Consider the following 18,831-nt stretch of genomic DNA (forward strand, 5'->3'; position numbering starts at 1 on the left):
CTTTAACAACACCACACTAACGGCTCCACCCTAATGACACCACTTGAACAACACCAACCTAACGGCTCCACCCTAATGACACCACTCTAACGGCTCCACCCTAATGACACCACTTTAACAACATCACCCTAATGGATCCACCCTAATGACGCAACTTTAACAACACCACCCTAACGGCTCCACCCTAATGACACCACTCTAACGGCTCCACCCTAATGACACCACTTTAACAACATCACCCTAATGGATCCACCCTAATGACGCAACTTTAACAACACCACCCTAACGGCTCCACCCTAATGACACCACTTTAACACCACCCTAACGGCTCCACCCTAATGACACCACTTTAACACCACCCTAAAGGCTCCACCCTAATGACACCAATTTAACACCACCCTAACGGTTCCACCCTAATGACACCAATTTAACAACACTGCCCTATCTGCACCACCCTAATGACACCACTTTAACAACACCACCCTAAAGGCTCCACCCTAATGACATCAGTTTAACAACACTGCCCTAACGGCACCACCCTAATAACATCAATTCAACAACAGCTCTCTAATGACACCACCCTAATGACACCACTTTAACGACAACACCGTAATGACACCACCCTAATGACACCACTTTAACGACAACACCGTAATGACACCACTTTAACAACAACACTTTAACAACACCACCCTAATGGCCCCACCCTAATGACACCACTTTAACAACACCACCCTAACAGCCCCACCCTAATAACACCACTTTAACAACAACACCCTAACGACACCACCTTAACGACACTACTTTGACACCACTTTAACAACAACACCCTAACAACACCACCCGAATGACACCACTTTAACAACACCACCCTAATGACACCACCCTAATGACACCACTTAAACAACACCACCCTAATGACACCACTTAAACAACACCACAACGGGAGCTGACGAAGATGATACCTCCAGGAAAGGCAAAAATAAATGTCTTTATCATCATTTTGAAATAACGATGTCAGTTTGATAAATATGATCACGATGATGGCAAATACGTTTTCTACAAAATTTGAGTGTACTTTTTAGAGTACATCTTATCCTATTTCCAATGTAGTGTAATTTAGACAAAATGCAAATCAGCCCAGTTAGTTGAATGTTAAGCAATCATGGCAACACGGAGTGATGAATGTGCAATCTATGAACATACGTCATTATAAAATACACGGTAAGATGGTACATAAGACTTAAGATGGCTTTCACTAATATTTTATCATTGTGATTTTATGATATTTTCTTATTATTTTTACTGCCTTTATTTATTTATTTTATATATACAGCAACGGACAAATTAAGAGACCACTGCACCTTTTTCTTTCCTTTCCAAAAAAGTTGAAAGGGAAGGTTTTGAGTGAGGAACAGAAGGGTTCAAATTAAGAGACCACTGCAAATTGAACGCTTCTGTTCCTCACTCAAAACTTTCAACTTTTCTGGAAAGGAAAAAAAAAGGTGCAGTGGTCTCTTATTTTTTTCTGGAGCTGTATACATATATGTTTATTGTGTGTAAAGCACAGTGCAAATGTACAAAAAAAAACGCTTTATAAATAGAGTTATTATTGTTATTATAATTCATGAAGCGCTATAATGAAATATATCAGTGTAGTAACATCTTTGGGTGAAACTGTGGGCTAAATCCTGTATGGCTCCCTGTGCTGTGTCAGTATAGTAAGGATGTTCTTGTCTGGATAAACCTCCATGTCTTATCTCTCTAACACCATTCACCTCATCGCCTTCCCCCTACAGCCCTGTCCAAAATATGATTTATTTGACTGCATCTATCCACTCCCTCACTATACATGGCTGAAAAACAAAAAACTAAATTGATGAATAAGATATTTGGCTACAGAAATGTTCTTTCTTACTGAAATCCACAGCTTCCGTCTTCGCCCAAAATCCTGTAAATGAATGAAGAACCACCAGTTACTCACACCCCGTTCCTAAATCGCAAGATTCAGAATGACGGTTTTCATGGCCTAAGTTGGCTTTTCACAATGTATTTCCTCTGGGACAGTGCACATTACTTTATAACTCTCCCTCAAGGTGCTTGACTGTGACCGTGATCTTCTCTTCCTCGTGCACGTTGACTGTCACCATGGTCTTCTCTCCCTTGTGGAGTTTGACTGTGACCATGTTCTTCTTTCCCTTGTGGAGTTTGTCTGTGACCATGGTCTTCTTTCCCTTGTGGAGTTTGACTGTGACCATGGTCTTCTTTCCCTTGTGGAGTTTGACTGTGACCATGGTCTTCTCTCCCTTGTGGAGTTTAACTGTGACCATGGTCTTCTCTCCCTTGGGGAGTTTGACTGTGGCCATGGTCTTCTTTCCCTTGTGGAGTTTGACTGTGGCCATGATCTTCTTTCCCTTGTGGAGTTTGACTGTGACCATGGTCTTCTCTCCCTTGTGGAGTTTGACTGTGACCATGGACTTCTCTCCCTCATGCAGTTTGCCCATGGGGTTCCAGATCTCCAGCTAAAGGACATCGCCTGCAGCCTGACTCTCCTGGAGAGGTTTATCATCTTCCCCAGCAGGATGGCTGTCTATGGGGTCCGCAACGCTCTGTGTGCCTTGTCCCAGCAACGCCTGCAGAAGATAGAAGACATGCTCTATGCCAATGTGGACTTCTTCAAGATCTTCAGACTGGTATGGTCTCTCTCTCTCTCTGTCTGTCTGTATATCTGTCTGTCTGTCTGTCTCTCTTTCATATCTCTGACTGTTCCAGACTCTCTTTCTCTCTCTGTCTCTTAGTGTCAACTTTCCCCCTTCTCCATCACCAGACCCCACAACCATTCCTCCTTCTCCGTCACCAGACCCCACAACCATTCCCCCTTCTCCATCACCAGACCCCACAACCATTCCTCCTTCTCCAGCACCAGACCCCACAACCATTCCTCATTCTCCGTCACCAGACCCCACAACCATTCCTCCTTCTCCATCACCAGACCCCACAACCATTCCTCCTTCTCCATCACCAGACCCCACAACCATTCCTCATTCTCCATCACCAGACCCCACAACCATTCCACCTTCTCCAGCACCAGACCCCACAACCATTCCTCATTCTCCGTCACTAGACCCCACAACCATTCCTCCTTCTCCATCACCAGACCCCACAACCATTCCTCCTTCTCCGTCACCATTCCCCACAACCATTCCTCCTTCTCCATCACCAGACCCCACAACCATTCCTCCTTCTCCATCACCAGACCCCACAACCATTCCTCATTCTCCATCACCAGACCCCACAACCATTCCTCCTTCTCCATCACCAGACCCCACAACCATTCCTCATTCTCCATCACCAGACCCCACAACCATTCCTCCTTCTCCATCACCAGACCCCACAACCATTCCTCCTTCTCCATCACCAGACCACCCCATCCCACGTTGCTGTATAGTTTTATCAGTCTACCAACCCCTTAGATCCCTAAAAGACACTGATTCTACTCCAGTGTTGATAAACAAAGTAAACACGGTTTATTCTAGTCGATCAAACCGCTGGTGTTGTGGTCAGGCTGTTGAAGATAACCATCTGACTATGCTTGTGTCAGCTTGCCCCAGTTGCACTTGAAGTTGATGTGATTGCATCCACTGCTATGGAACCAGTCAGGTTTCTGATGTGACACTGCCTGTTTCTGATGTGACACTAATTTTGGGCATGTTTACATTATGCAACATTTTCAGAGAGGTTTTCGAAGAAGTCTCGAGACGCTAGACTATTTTGTTGTGTAAACGTATATATTTTCAAACCGGAGGTTTGCGTGTGAAGACAGTTGTGTCGTAATGCATGATCAGAGTTTGAATTTCCCCAGGCACGGTCGAGGCATACCACAGAGGACAGTGGCCATTGTGCTGCACGGAAACTTGATACATTAGGAGACAGAAAATAAAAGACTATAGACTCATCTTGGTTCGCACAATCCTTTCCATAGCGTCTGAATTGAGAGCCGGATGTACCCGAGATGTACCAAGCAGGGTTTGGGTCTCAGAAGGTGCCTATTGATATCTGCAAGTTAGCACAATCAAATAATCTATAGTGTGTCAAGTGTTCAGTTTCAGTTTTGTCTCAAATTCATCATTGTTTCTGCTACTGATTGACACATTTTGAACAGTCATTCCTGGCATCAACTCGTAGCTTATGCCTACAGTCCCTTCAGCTGTAGTTTTTAGAGGAAGATCGCTGAGAAGGACCATGCCAACTAGAGGCCCTTACAAATACAGTTTAGGTCTTTGTGCCAACCCTACTTACCCAGTGTTTGTGTTCTTGTAATGAGATTGTGCACTGTGTTTTTGTACTCCTCCCTGTCCTCATCCAATTTCACCACTCCCTCCTACAACACCACAATGATGTTGGCACCGTTTAACAGCCCTCATTCTCTATTTTAGTCTATGTTAGAATACTACCACCAATAATAATAATAATGAATTATAATAATGATTAACCTGATTCCTCCAAATGTCATTCCACTACCAAAAGCATTGTTATAATCATTTAGGACACTTTCAATTTGATTATTATTATTTCTTTTTTTGTGATTTGATAGTTTGATGTGAAAGGCACAAAAACTGGTGTGGCTCAATTAGCCTCTGAGGAGACTTGCTAGTATTCTAAATGTTTTTTTATTTTGTGTGCATCTGTCCCCCCATTGCCGGGTTCACTCTAGGGTGTATGTCTCCACCAGGGCGGACCAAGCAGGTTGGCAAGGCGATAGAGTGATAGCCTCTTGGCCTAGTTCCCTGATGGGATTAGTTAATGCACTAGGCCACACCCCATCAGGATTAGTTAATGAACTAGGCCACACCCCCTCAGGATTAGTTAATGCACTGGCCCACGCCACATCAGGTCACTAAGCCTAAATTAGGGCGTTACCAGTATAAATATACACACGTGTGTCAGCTGGAGAATTACAGCCAAAGCCTAGCCAATACTGTATCTACCTGGCTGTTATTCTGCTGGTGTGTCATCTGCCATGTGTCATCTAGCTGGTGGATAGAGCCATCCACTGACAGCAAAACTGCACAGCTCTGTTAAAGAGGCAGGACTTATTACACATAACCAATGTGTCACATAAAATAGAGTCAGCTAAGACCTATATCAAAGCCTAGAGAATAATGATTGGTGTTAGTGTGTCAAGACAGGTTGTCAGTACATACAACTCTGGAAATAATTAAGAGACCATTGCACCTTTTCCTTTCCTTTCCAAAAAAGTTGAAAAGGAAAGTTTTGAGTGAGGAACAGAAGCGTTCAGTTTGCGGTGGTCTCTTAATTTTAACCCTTCTGTTCCTCACTCAAAACCTTCCTTTTCAACTTTTGGTTATCTGTTGGTGTGTCAGGACAGGTTATCTGTAGGTGTATCAAGACATGTTATCTGTTGGTATGTCAGGACAGGTTATCTGTAGGTGTGTCAAGACAGGTTATCTGTTGATGTTTCAGGACAGTTTATCTGTTTGTGTGTCAAGACATGTTATCTTTTGGTATGTCAGGACAGGTTATCTGTTTGTGTGTCAAGACAGGTTATCTGTTGGTATGTCAGGACAGGTTATCTGTTGGTGTGTCAAGACAGGTTATCTGTTGGTGTGTCAAGACAGGTTATCTGTTGGTGTGTCAAGACAGGTTATCTGTTGGTGTGTCAGGACAGGTTATCTGTTGATGTTTCAGGACAGGTTATCTGTTGGTGTTTCAGGACAGGTTATCTGTAGGTGTGTCAGGACAGGTTATCTGTTGGTGTTTCAGGACAGGTTATCTGTAGGTGTGTCAAGACAGGTTATCTGTTGGTGTGTCGGGGTAGGTTTTCTATTGGTGGGTCATTTGACTGAGGTTAATTGTGTATAGCACACATGGCCACATAAAGAGATGTGGAAGTTTTATCTCTTATTATTGAATGAGTCAATGGTCCCCTGTAGTGCAGCCAGTATAAATACATGACTAGGACTACACTACCATTCAGTTTGAGCCTTTAACCCTTAATATCACCAGGCTCCTCCCCCCTCCTTCATTGAAATGACAGTGTGAGGAATGTCGTAGGAAGGATGTAACATGCTGCTGTTTGTATTGGCGTTCTCTGTTTCCGCAGTTCCTCTCTCAGCTCTCTGCCACGTCTGGGGGTTTGAAGACCCAGTGTTGAGGGTTTGGACATGAAGACCCAGTGTTGAGGGTTTGGACATGAAGACCCAGTGTTGAGGGTTTAGACATGAAGACCCAGTGTTGAGGGTTTAGACATGAAGACCCAGTGTTGAGGGTTTGGACATGAAGACCCAGTGTTGAGGGTTTAGACATGAAGACCCAGTGTTGAGGGTTTGGACATGAAGACCCAGTGTTGAGGGTTTAGACATGAAGACCCAGTGTTGAGGGTTTGGACATGAAGACCCAGTGTTGAGGGTTTGGACATGAAGACCCAGTGTTGAGGGTTTAGACATGAAGACCCAGTGTTGAGGGTTTGGACATGAAGACTCAGTGTTGAGGGTTTGGACATGAAGACTCAGTGTTGAGGGTTTAGACATGAAGACCCAGTGTTGAGGGTTTGGACATGAAGACCCAGTGTTGAGGGTTTGGACATGAAGACCCAGTGTTGAGGGTTTAGACATGAAGACCCAGTGTTGAGGGTTTGGACATGAAGACCCAGTGTTGAGGGTTTAGACATGAAGACCCAGTGTTGAGGGTTTAGACATGAAGACCCAGTGTTGAGGGTTTGGACATGAAGACCCAGTGTTGAGGGTTTGGACATGAAGACTCAATGTTGAGGGTTTAGACATGAAGACTCAGTGTTGAGGGTTTAGACATGAAGACCCAGTGTTGAGGGTTTGGACATGAAGACCCAGTGTTGAGGGTTTAGACATGAAGACCCAGTGTTGAGGGTTTAGACTTAAAGGTCCAATGTTGAGTGATTGGACTTGAAGCCCCAATGTTTAGGGTTTTTGCTTGAATTACCAATGTGGACATTTTCGCTTGATATTGTGAAGGAAAAACTAAAATCAAACTTTATTTGGAATGTCTCTTTATTGTCTCTATGTCAAACTTTCCAAACCTGTTTTTCCCAGCTACCCCGGGTGTTGGATGACCGCACAGACGGGCCGGACCTACGTTACTGGGGGCGTGTCCTCAGCGCTGTATCAGAGAAGGTCCAAGTGGTCAGTGTTTACATCTCTCTGTTATGCTTTGTCCTCTACCCCCCTGTCCTTAATGGTCTCTTCCATTCTTACCACTCTTTTAATGTCATCTCTGTCTCACTCAACTGCACTTCCCTGTCTTTCTTTCTCTGTCTTCCTCTTTTTATTTTTCGATGCGCCCAAAACATCACTTCTTTAAGTGTCCAAGCTGCCAAGGGGAGGCTGTTAGTTTCTTTAATTAACCAACGTGGTGCTGCAATGGGAAGCTTTTCATTCCCCTTAAATTAAATGGTGCTGTTATACCTTTTAAAGCAGAAGGTCCTGTGACACGACACAGCCTCTGATGAAGCGTGGACCACACTTAACGCAGCCATAGTAGGCCTAAGGGGCTATTTCTTATAGCTCTTTTTTTGTCTATGATACAACATGAGCATGAATAGACCAAGTATTTGTGGTCAGAAAATATACTCATTAATGTAGCAAGGTTAGCAAGCTAGAACTGTCATTTCTACTGAAGGGAGTTGCAAGGGCTTTCCCCCTCTGTTTCTATTTCCTACGGCAGGTGATACAACGTTAGTTATTTTCCCTAACCAATGACCCCTAACCAATGACCCCTAACCAATGACCCCTAACCCTTCCTCAGCAGGGAGATGTGGTCCCAAACACACACACACACAATAGCCCATCATGTTGTGATTCTTTCCATTCTTGTGGTGTCCCCCGGGGGGTTATGGATAATGATGCATCAACTGTGTTTACTGTAAAGCCACTAGGGGCTCTGTGAAGGGTGTCCTTCGTGACAGTATTGGTTTTATGTGCAATATGCGCATGAAGCTGTTGGCCTGTTCTGAGTGGGTATGTGTGTGCGTGTGATCTTGTCCGAGCTCATACGTGTGTGTACGTGTCCGTGTGTTTGCCGTGTCTGAGGAAAACGTCTTTACGGCGACATCCTGTAAGTGTGGACAAAGCCCTTCCTACTGGTGAGTGTGTTCGGTGAGGGAACATGCTTTATGAATTAGTCATCAGTCTTACGCCAGTAAAGCCCTGGTACCCCCCCCACCCCACCCCCCCACTCAGGAAGTTGAGAGAAGGTTGCGTCCTGTTATCAATTGTATATGTGTCTTTCTGTACGGTTATGTACCTTCATGTAGAGTTAGGTACCGTTATGTACCTTCATGTAGAGTTATACACAGTTATGTACCTTCATGTAGAGTTATACACAGTTATGAACCTTCATGTTGAGTTATACACAGTTATGTACCTTCATGCAGAGTTGTTTACAGTTATGAACCTTCACGTACAGTTATGTACCTTTATGTAGAGTTATTTATAGTTATGTACCCTTATGTACAGTTATGTGCCTTTATGTAGTTGTCTACAGTTATGTACCTTTATGTACAGTTATGTACATTTATGTACCTTTATGTAGAGTTATGTACATCTATTTACAGTGACGTACCTTAAGGTACAGTTAAGTACTTTAATGGGCAGCTATTGTTTTCATTTTTCATCACTCTCTCATATTCTTTCTCTCTATCTATTCCTCTCTACCTCTTCCCTCTCTCCTTATACAGACTTATTTTTTTTCTCCCTTAAAATGCCGAGTTTTTTCAGATTTCTTATCTATTCCCAAATGCTCACATAGCAACATCGCCCAACTGAGAATTTATTAGAAGTTGAAATAATGGACTAAAAACAGGAGGCAGGTGAGGGGAGGACATCATACTAATGGATTGAATGAGGTAACTAGATTACTATCGAACACATGGAAACAGAATGATGCATGTGTTGAAACATTACATTCATTCTAGTCCAGTTGTTACTCTGAGTCAGTCCTCCCCAGCTGAGGTGCCACAATCAGTCAAGTTTATTTATTTATCTACATCAGCATTTGTCACAAAGTGCTTGTACAGATTCCCAGGTCCCAGTCTGAAACCCTAAAGAGCAAGTATGTTGAAGCACAGGTTAAGAAAACCTCCCTAGGATGACAGGACCTCCTTGGTAAGAAACCTAGAGAGGACCTGGCCTGTGCCAGGTGGACATCATTACAGTACCCGTTAAGGCCACATCGTTCATGAAGATATTCATTCTTCTCCCCTCTGTTCCTCGCTCTCCTCCTCTACTCATTGATTCCCTCTCTCCTCTTCTTTGACCGAAACCATACAAATGACCGGCTGAAAGTTGTCTACCTGTTCCAACCATCCTCTCTGTTATTCCCACAGCTCCTAGACAGGAATAGCAGCCAGGACCTCATGAAGGCGGTGTACCCTCTGTTCCAGACCGGGGGTCCCAACTCGTTCAGCCAGCTGATGAGCACCGTGTCGGCCCTGTTCTGTGGCTACCCAGAGGGGGAAGGATCCAGGGTCCTCTCCTTCAACTGGTATGAGGACAACAACTACAAGGTGTTCCTGGGGGTCAATGGATCCAAGAACCAAGACTACGTATACGACAAGACAACCAGTGAGTTCATATAGAACCACAATAGTCTGTGTTTTTAGAAACAGAACCTCAACAACCAATATGTTCAGAAACAGAACCTCAACAATCAGTATATTAAGAAGCAGAACCTCAACAACCAATATGTTCAGAAACAGAACCTCAACAATCAGTATGTTTAAAAATAAAACCTCAACATCCAGTGTGTTTGTATATAGAACGACCAAAACCAGTATGTTGAATTATTGAAACCCCTTCAACCAGTATGTTAATATACAGCCCCTCAATTACCAGTGTGTTTATATATTATGAACCTCAATGACAATATGTTTATATAGAGAACTTCAGTGACCAGTATGTTTATATAGAGAACCTCAATTACCAGTATTTTGTATATATAAAACAAATGCACCTTACATAATTTTTTGTAATTTATTCATGCATCCTACTGTTTTTATGCTCAGTCACCATTCTTATTCTTATTTATTTTTATTTTTTTATACAAAGTTGCTGCCCCAACAAATTCCTAGTTTGTAAACTAGGAATAAAACCCTTTCTGACTCTGATTCTGATTAACGTGTGCTTGGAGGTTGCCCCCTAACATCCATTCAGGCGCTTGCATTGTGTCGGACCAACCTGATGTGTCTCTATCCCTCCCTGTCAGCTCCATTCTGCAATGACCTGATGCAGACCTTGGAGTCCAACCCAGTGACTAAGATAGTGTGGAGGTCGGTCAAACCCATGGTGATGGGACGGGTCCTCTATGCTCCTGACTCCCCCGCCGTCAGACAGATACTAAAGAGTGTAAGACAATGGACAACCTCTCCTCAAACACACACACACACACACCCACTTATCCTCTCAATCGCTGGTTAGACCCCTCATGCCTGAACAATAGTGTCAGTTGTGAAGTAATATTGACAGAAAACAGATGTTCACGGAGGAGTTCTGCAGCTCACAGATAGAGGTATGTCTGTCCATTTATTCTCTAGTGGATACTGCTTGCATGTCTTTGTGTGTAGTCACCACTTGTGTGTGTCTGTGGGAGATGGAGAAAGGGTGTGGGGAACCAGGACGGATGGGTACAGAGTTCTTCCAGACACAGTTTGTGACAGCTTATTGACAGAGCTTGACAGAAAGCAGAGGGGGTTTTGGGGGACCAGTGAGAATTCCAGTGCCCTGATACAGAGATATACAGTACACATCCATTATGTAGTTCAAAAGGAGGCCATGGTTTCGCTTCTGTTTTCAGTGTTTGTGTGGGAATGGTATTAATGGACGATGATATGGCCTGGGTGTCTCCCTAGGAACTGGGCAATGATGTATATATCTGGTGTGAGATTGACATTCTTTTGTGTGTGTGTGTGTGTGTGTGTGTGTGTTTCTGTGAGTTCACAGTTACAGCGTGTGTTTGTGTTCCAGGCGAACACTACCTTTGAGGAACTGGACAGGTTGCTGACCATGGCCAAGGCCTGGGAGGAAGTGGGTCCCCAGCTCTGGAGGTTCTTCAACAACGGCATCCAGATGAACATGATCAGGGTATCACACTCCACACACACACACACACACACACACACTGTCAAACTAAACACACAACCACGCTACAGAAAAGATCAAACTACACCCACAGTCACACTACACACATTGTCAAACTATGCACAATGTCAAACGACACACTCCAGTGTGGGTGGGGGCAATTAGTAGACCAGAACCCTGCAATTCAATTCAAATAAACAAATCGATCGCTCTCTTTCTCTCGCTTTCTATCTGTCTGTCGGTCTCTTATCCCCCACCTTGGCCCCTCCCCCTCTGTCTGTCTTTCTCCTCCGGCAGGACACCATCAGAAACCCCACTGTGACAGAGCTAATAGATAAGAGCCTGGAGGACACTGAGTTCTCATCAAAAGACATCCTCAACTTCCTGTACAACGGGCCTGAGGAGGACCGGGATGAGACCATGCCCAAGTTTGACTGGAGGAACATCTTCAACCTCATGGACCAGGTTATACGCATGTTCAACCAATACGCGCAGGTAAGGATTGACTGCAGCATGAGAGTTTATGGGAAGACAGAGACAAATCTCTGCATTGAATGGACACATAATGTTGTTCTGATCTAAGACAAACTAAAATGAAATAAAAGGATTCTATGACGTTCGCTGGTCCCACAACCCAACTGATTCTATGAAGCTTGCTTGTCCCACAACCCAACTGATTCTATGAAGCTCGCTTGTCCCACAACCCAACTGATTCTATGAAGCTCGCTTGTCCCACAACCCAACTGATTCTATGAAGCTCGCTTGTCCCACAACCCAACTGATTCTATGAAGCTCGCTTGTCCTACAACCCAACTGACTGCGGAACTGCGGAACAGGCAGGGGAAACAGAGGGGACCAGAGGGACAATGGGGGAACCAGAGGGAGACAAGCGGGGAACCAGAGGGGACCAGAGAGGGACAGGCGGGTAACAGAGGGGTTATGCAGAGGAACAGGCTCATCCCTTAGGGGGGGCTGGGGAGAAGCGTTGCGTCCTGATGCCTGCTGTCATGGTAGCCCAGCATGTCTTTGTGTGGCCCCTGATTAAAGTGTTCAATGGGGAGGACCACCTCCTCTATGGGCTCTGTGTTGTTTTCATGTCCGGGCCTCAGATTGAAATGGAACCCTGGGACCCATCGCATAAAGGAGGGCAAATGGCTCTATCCATCACTCATTCTTTCATTCATCCCTCGCTCAGAGCTATTCGATCTATATGGTGAATTCTAATGACTTTTTCCAGGTTAGGGGGCTGGGGTTGGCCTACTCTATGGCAGTGTGTATATGTGTGTGTGTGTTTATGTGTGTGTGTGGAGGTTATAGTATTCAAAGAAAACTCTATCAGTGGAAGAATATCTAAATCTCTTCATTGTCTTTGTGCCATACTGAGGCCACCACTTCTTGACAAACAAAACCAGCCAGTTTAGCCAATTAGATATAGTTAGATATAGCTTTCAGAAAGGCCGCTAGCACTGCTTCACGGCTGTCAGCCTGCCAGCTAGCGTTTCTCTATTGAGTTACAGTATTCAGCTAGCATCTAGCTAATCCTCACACTGCAGGACCTGTGACTAGATGAGAAATGGCCACTTGGGCTCGAGAGTGTGTGTGTGTGTGTGTGTGTGTGCGTGTGTTCAGGGTGAATATATAGACCAATTGGGATGAATGGAGACCGGTCTGCCGTCTTTGTGTGAATGCTTAGGGGGCATTGTACAGTACAATGAATGGAAGCATTAGCTACGCTTTACATTGAGTGTGGGCCCCTTATGGAGTGGATTGCTGTGTGTGTGCGTGTGTGTTTGTGTGCGCGTGTGTGTGTGTGCGTGTGTGTGTGCGCGCGTGCGTGTGTGTGTGTGCGTGTGCGTGTGTGTGTGCGTGTGTGTCTCAGCATTTTCCCATGTCACTGGAGTGTTTGAGTGAATTGGAGATGTGTCCTGAAGTGAAGCGGTTCATGGTTGGACACTGTGACACTCTTTCACACACTCTGCCTCTGTGTTGCTGTGCCGCTAATCCATTCCAAACACACACGCATACCAACACAACCCCGTCAAACACACAAATGTTAAAAGCGTGCAATGACACGCATCTTGCTCTCACATTGTTTACCTGACCTACCTGGTGAAAATGAGGTTTTCTCCACCACACCATCCTCCCCAGTGTATCAGTCTGGATAAGTTCACGCCACATACTGATGAAGATCAGCTGACACACCAGGCTCTTTTCCTGTTGGAGGAGAATAAGTTCTGGGCAGGGCTGGTCTTCCTGGACATGTACCCCTGGACCACATCGGTGCCGCCACATGTCAAGTATAAGATCCGCATGGACATCGACCAGGTGGAGAGAACCAACAAGATTAAAGACAGGTACCATACAGAACCATATCTGTACCGTTATAATACACAGAACCATATCTGTACCGTTATAATACACAGAACCATATCTGTACCATTATAATACACAGAACCATATCTGTACCATTATAATACACAGAACCATATCTGTACCGTTATAATACACAGAACCATATCTGTACCATTATAATACACAGAACCATATCTGTACCATTATAATACACAGAACCATATCTGTACCATTATAAAACACTGAACCATATCTGTACCATTATAATACACAGAACCATATCTGTACCATTATAATACACAGAACCATATCTGTACCATTATAATACACAGAACCATATCTGTACCATTATAATACACAGAACCATATCTGTACCATTATAATACACAGAACCATATATGTACCATTATAATACACAGAACCATATATGTACCGTTATAATACATTAATTATTAAAACCATTATTCCACTATGAGCTCCACTATGAGTCATTATTAGTATGAATTAAGTCTATTTTAAACTGAATGACACCACCCAAAACACAGAGGCGGCTTTCCGTGTCAATAGGGGAGCCCCGCCCTTTCTCACTGGTCCCTCCCCGTCCTCAGGTACTGGGACCCGGGACCCAGGGCAGACCCGGTGGAGGATCTGAGGTACATCTGGGGGGGATTTGCCTACCTGCAGGACATGGTGGAGCATGGCATACTGAAGATCCACACTGGGAACGACTGGCCACTGGGCGTCTACGTGCAACAGATGCCGTACCCATGCTACGTCGACGACCTGTGAGTGGTCCGCACGCCTGTCTGTCAGCTCGCCATTCTGTGTCACGGCCAATCAGATTGTCAGGTGGTGTATGAAAGGTTATAGGATGTGAGAAATGTACATTATACATTTCATTAGTGGATTGCTGCTACAGAATTACTCAATTACGGGCTTGTGGATTAAGTGGTGAATTCAGTTTGGTGCTGTATATTAGCTGAGCCAATCTTTTCCCCCTTTCATCTCTTTCTCTCTTCTTTTCCGTGTCTTTCTTTCTGCTTTGGTCCCCTTCCCTTTACCGGCCTCCTGTCTCTATCCATCTTTCTCTCTCTCCTGCTCTAGCTTCATGCTGACTCTGAACAGGTGCTTCCCTATGTTCATGGTGCTGGCGTGGATCTACTCAGTGTCTATGATAGTGAAGAGCATCGTTCTGGAGAAGGAGTTACGCCTAAAAGAGACACTGAAGGTTGAAAGTTTTCAGTCATGACTTGAAGACAAATTGATAGATTCTTGTGACAATTTTCTCTGTCTCATATCAATTTCTGTGTTGTATTCCGTCATTACATGTTTTGGGTTTTGCTCACTCTGTTCTGTCTTCTTCTACTCTGTCAGGCTATGGGGGTCACCAACGGTGTCATCTGGTACACCTGGTTCATAGACAGCTTCATCATGATGACGGCCAGCACAGCCCTGCTCACGGCCATCATCATGGTGAGAAGTAGGAGGTGGCAAAGGGGATGGGGAGGAGCCAGGGCTAACATGTTGCGCGTATAATCACCGGCGGTTGTTTTCAGCATGCGTTAGCACCCTCTAGAGGGATGCATTGTGAAGTGCATGAGTGACACGCAACGTGATTAACCGAATCCTTCGTCCCTCAGGCCGGTAAGGTACTGAATTACTCCAACCCCTTCGTAGTGTTCCTGTTCCTCCTGACGTTCACCACGGCGACCATCATGCAGTGCTTCCTGCTCAGCGTGTTCTTCAACAAGGCCAACCTGGCGGCGGCGTGCAGCGGCATTGTCTACTTCACCCTCTACCTCCCCCACATCCTCTGCGTGGCCTGGCAGGACCGCATCACCAGGAACACCAAGATCGCAGCGGTGCGTCACGCAATTCCCCACCCCCCCACCACCCCCCCAAACCGCACCCCGGTACCGAGTTCTGGCTGCGTTTTGTAGTACCCCGCAGGGGTTCTGCCCGGGCCGTCGTTTTCACTGTTCACATCTGGTTTTAGCCAGTTGGTCCATCGACGTCGGTCTGACTGGGTCGGTCTCGCCGTCTCTCCCCCCCCCAGAGTCTGCTGTCCCCCGTGGCCTTTGGTTTCGGCACTGAGTACCTGTCCCGTTATGAGGAGCAGGGCCTGGGTCTGCAGTGGGACAACATTGGCACCAGTCCACTAGAGGGCGACGCCTACTCCTTCTTCACCTCCATAGGGATGATGGTGTTCGACGCTGTGCTCTACGGCTTCCTGGCGTGGTACCTGGACAACGTCTTCCCAGGTTAGAGGAGAGAGAGTTTGTTGGGAATGCGTGTGTGTGTGTGCGTGTGTGTGTGTGTAATCTCACGTACAGTAGCACTGTATCATTAATCCCTCCCCCATCTCTCCAGGCCAGTACGGGATTGGAAGACCATTTTACTTCCCCTTCCAACCGTCGTACTGGCAGAGGCCTGAGCCCTCCTTCTCCCAGATCCCAGACTCAGGTTAGTATCTCTGGTTAAATGACCACAGATGTGGGTCCCACATTTAAACCAGCTTAAGCTTGTTAAAACTGGAAAGATTCTCTTGCAGCAACAGGCAATGTGAAGGTTTGGGTTATAAGAACAGTTTTGTCGAGTTTAATAAATATTTCGTGAGATTTTTTTAATTGTTAATGTCAAACCTTAAGAGCCATTTAAACTTTGAATACCCTAGTCAATAAACATATTGAAGTTGTGTGCCTATTCTAAGTTTGAATGGGTTTAAAGGCTATGGTCCTTGTCTATTTCAACCACTACCCTTGCATATTTAAAATAAAATCCCAAATATATTGTGTGAACGATTAAAGAGGAAGAGCTGCAAGCAGATATAATTTCAGTTTTTTACGGCTGCTGTGGTGTGTTCACATTACCAAAAGTGTCTAATTTAATTAGATTTTATTCAGCCCCTTCCCTCTTTATGGGTCTTCTCTCTGCTAGGCCTTTCACTCAAACAAGTAATAGGAAAATTACAGTGAATGCATCTACCCATTTGATCAACATGGTGAAACGTTGTGATCTTCTGTACGTCTTCTGCCTGTAGCAGTTCCAGGGATGCAGGATGCGGACAAGGACTTTGAGAGTCTGGGCTGTTCGCCCGAAAGGTGTAACGGTGTGGATGTAAAGAAACCCTGCAAACACCAGGACAAGCGAGAGAGGTTGGAGAGAGAGAGGGCAGAGCAGCTGAAACAACAAGATGAAGAACAGAATAAGGAGGTGCAAGAGGAGGTCCTATCAGGTATGCTCTTTGGCTCTGACGACACGTTTGGCGTGCTCTGCCACTGGGCAGAAGAGTCTTGCAACTCTACATAAGTCATGAACACGTCCCATATTTAAAGCTTATTTCCTACGAATGTACAAGTTGATGCAAGTTCTGCAATGTTCTTATTCCGACTGGGCCATATGGCCAAAATACTTATTCCGACTGGGTGATATGGCCAAAATAATTATTCTGACTGGGTGATATGGCCAAAATAATTATTCTGACTGGGTGATATGGCCAAAATAATTATTCTGACTGGGTGATATGGCCAAAATACTTATTCCGACTGGGGAGTATGTCCAAAATACTTATTCTGACTGGGCAATATGGCCAAAATACTTCTGATTTAGTAGTTATTATCTTTTTGAATTGTGTGAGCTACCTGTCCCAGGTGAAGAAGCCCTAGGTGGCAATCAATAGGTTGAATGTAAATGGTTTTACAGGGCTTTCTCCCTTCTGATTGGTTTATACTGTTAAACGAATCCAACAAATCATCTCTATTTAAAGAGGCCCGGACAGTTTAGTTCACCATAAGACAGGTTCATTATATACAGCACGCCATCGTTCATCTTCTTCCCTTCATGCCTGTCCATCCCCTGCTGAAGGTCAGTTGTTGTTCGAGCCGGAGCCGGCCGGGTTGACCGTGGGGGTGGAGATTCAGGACCTGGTCAAGGTGTTTCCTGGCAGGTCCCGTCCTGCCGTGGACCACCTCAGCATCACCTTCTACGAGGGGCAGATCACATCGTTCCTCGGACACAATGGAGCGGGCAAAACCACCACCATGTATGTATCGTAAGCACTGGATATAGCCTGGTTCCAGATCCACTCCGTTTCCTTTTGTAGACAACGAGGCAGTACTTCTCCAGGCATTTTAACTTTATTCCCCGATGACTGATTCCTCTAAATGGGTCGTCCAGTGTGTCTTATTAAACTGTGTGTGTGTTCATCATGCCATCATGTTCTTCTGAATCCATCCCATCAGGTCCATCCTGACCGGGATGTACCCTCCCACATCAGGTACAGCCTTCATCAACGGGAGAGACATTCGCACCGACATGGACATCATCAGAACCTCCATGGGGATGTGCCCACAGTACAACATCCTGTTCAAACAGTGAGTCCTCCATATATACCGTGACTGACTGACTGGCTGGCTGACTGAGTGTTTGACAGATTGACGGTCTGACTGACTGGGTGGCTGAGTGGCTGGCTGACTGGCTGGCTGGCTGAGTGTTTGACAGATTGACGGTCTGACTGACTGGGTGGCTGAGTGGCTGGCTGACTGGCTGGCTGACTGAGTGTTTGACAGATTGACGGTCTGACTGACTGGGTGGCTGAGTGGCTGGCTGACTGGCTGGCTGGCTGAGTGTTTGACAGATTGACGGTCTGACTGACTGGGTGGCTGAGTGGCTGGCTGACTGGCTGGCTGGCTGAGTGTTTGACAGATTGACGGTCTGACTGACTGGGTGGCTGAGTGGCTGGCTGACTGGCTGGCTGGCTGAGTGTTTGACAGTTTGACTGACTGACTGATTGGCTGGCTGTGTTTTGGACAGATTGGCTGTCCCCTTTAACCTCCACCCTTTTCTCCGTCCATCCCTGTGTGTCTCTACTCCCATTTCTCCCCTTTGTCATACTCAACCCTTCTGCTCCTTCCCTTCACTCCACTCTCCCCCCCCCCCCCCCCCCCCCCCCCCCCGCCCAGTCTGACAGTGGAGGAACACATCCTCTTCTACTCCCTGCTGAAAGGCACATCTCTCACTGGGGCTCAGCAGGAGGTCGAGGCCATGCTGGAGGATCTGGGTCTACCCCACAAGAGGGACGATGAGGCCCAGAACCTTTCAGGTACTGGAGGTTGACGAACACCAGGTCCTCAGAGGGAGGAACGTTTTTTTGTTGTAATGCCGGGAGGGGTAATGACATCTCTTCTCCCACTCTGAAGGCGGCATGCAGAGGAAGCTCTCTGTTGCCATGGCGTTTGTAGGGGGGTCAAAGATTGTGATTCTGGATGAGCCCACGTCAGGTGTTGATCCTTACTCCAGGCGGTCCATCTGGGACCTACTTCTCAAATACCGCACAGGTAACAAACTATCA

The 18,831-nt window shown here is 45.7% G+C and overlaps 1 protein-coding gene across 3 annotated transcripts in view; it reads left to right on the top strand.

Moving 5' to 3' along the window:
* The window catches only part of abca4b (ATP-binding cassette, sub-family A (ABC1), member 4b), a 40,647-nt gene that overhangs the window by 3,648 nt on the left and 18,168 nt on the right, over positions 1–18,831 (top strand). For 2 of the 3 annotated variants that reach the window (XM_034291445.1, XM_034291447.1), the window contains exons 7-24: positions 2,496–2,693; positions 7,089–7,178; positions 9,380–9,617; positions 10,258–10,397; positions 11,016–11,132; positions 11,427–11,624; positions 13,278–13,483; positions 14,090–14,266; positions 14,586–14,709; positions 14,856–14,954; positions 15,122–15,343; positions 15,538–15,742; positions 15,852–15,944; positions 16,522–16,716; positions 17,346–17,523; positions 17,723–17,854; positions 18,443–18,582; positions 18,680–18,817. In XM_034291445.1, the coding sequence (XP_034147336.1) occupies positions 2,496–2,693; positions 7,089–7,178; positions 9,380–9,617; positions 10,258–10,397; positions 11,016–11,132; positions 11,427–11,624; positions 13,278–13,483; positions 14,090–14,266; positions 14,586–14,709; positions 14,856–14,954; positions 15,122–15,343; positions 15,538–15,742; positions 15,852–15,944; positions 16,522–16,716; positions 17,346–17,523; positions 17,723–17,854; positions 18,443–18,582; positions 18,680–18,817 (2,890 nt within the window). The remainder of the gene's footprint in view (positions 1–2,495; positions 2,694–7,088; positions 7,179–9,379; positions 9,618–10,257; positions 10,398–11,015; positions 11,133–11,426; positions 11,625–13,277; positions 13,484–14,089; positions 14,267–14,585; positions 14,710–14,855; positions 14,955–15,121; positions 15,344–15,537; positions 15,743–15,851; positions 15,945–16,521; positions 16,717–17,345; positions 17,524–17,722; positions 17,855–18,442; positions 18,583–18,679; positions 18,818–18,831) is intronic. The other variant, XM_034291446.1, reaches the window with a different exon arrangement.

This window comes from Esox lucius, chromosome 3 (assembly GCF_011004845.1).
Source record: "Esox lucius isolate fEsoLuc1 chromosome 3, fEsoLuc1.pri, whole genome shotgun sequence".
Taxonomy (NCBI): Eukaryota; Metazoa; Chordata; class Actinopteri; order Esociformes; family Esocidae; genus Esox; species Esox lucius.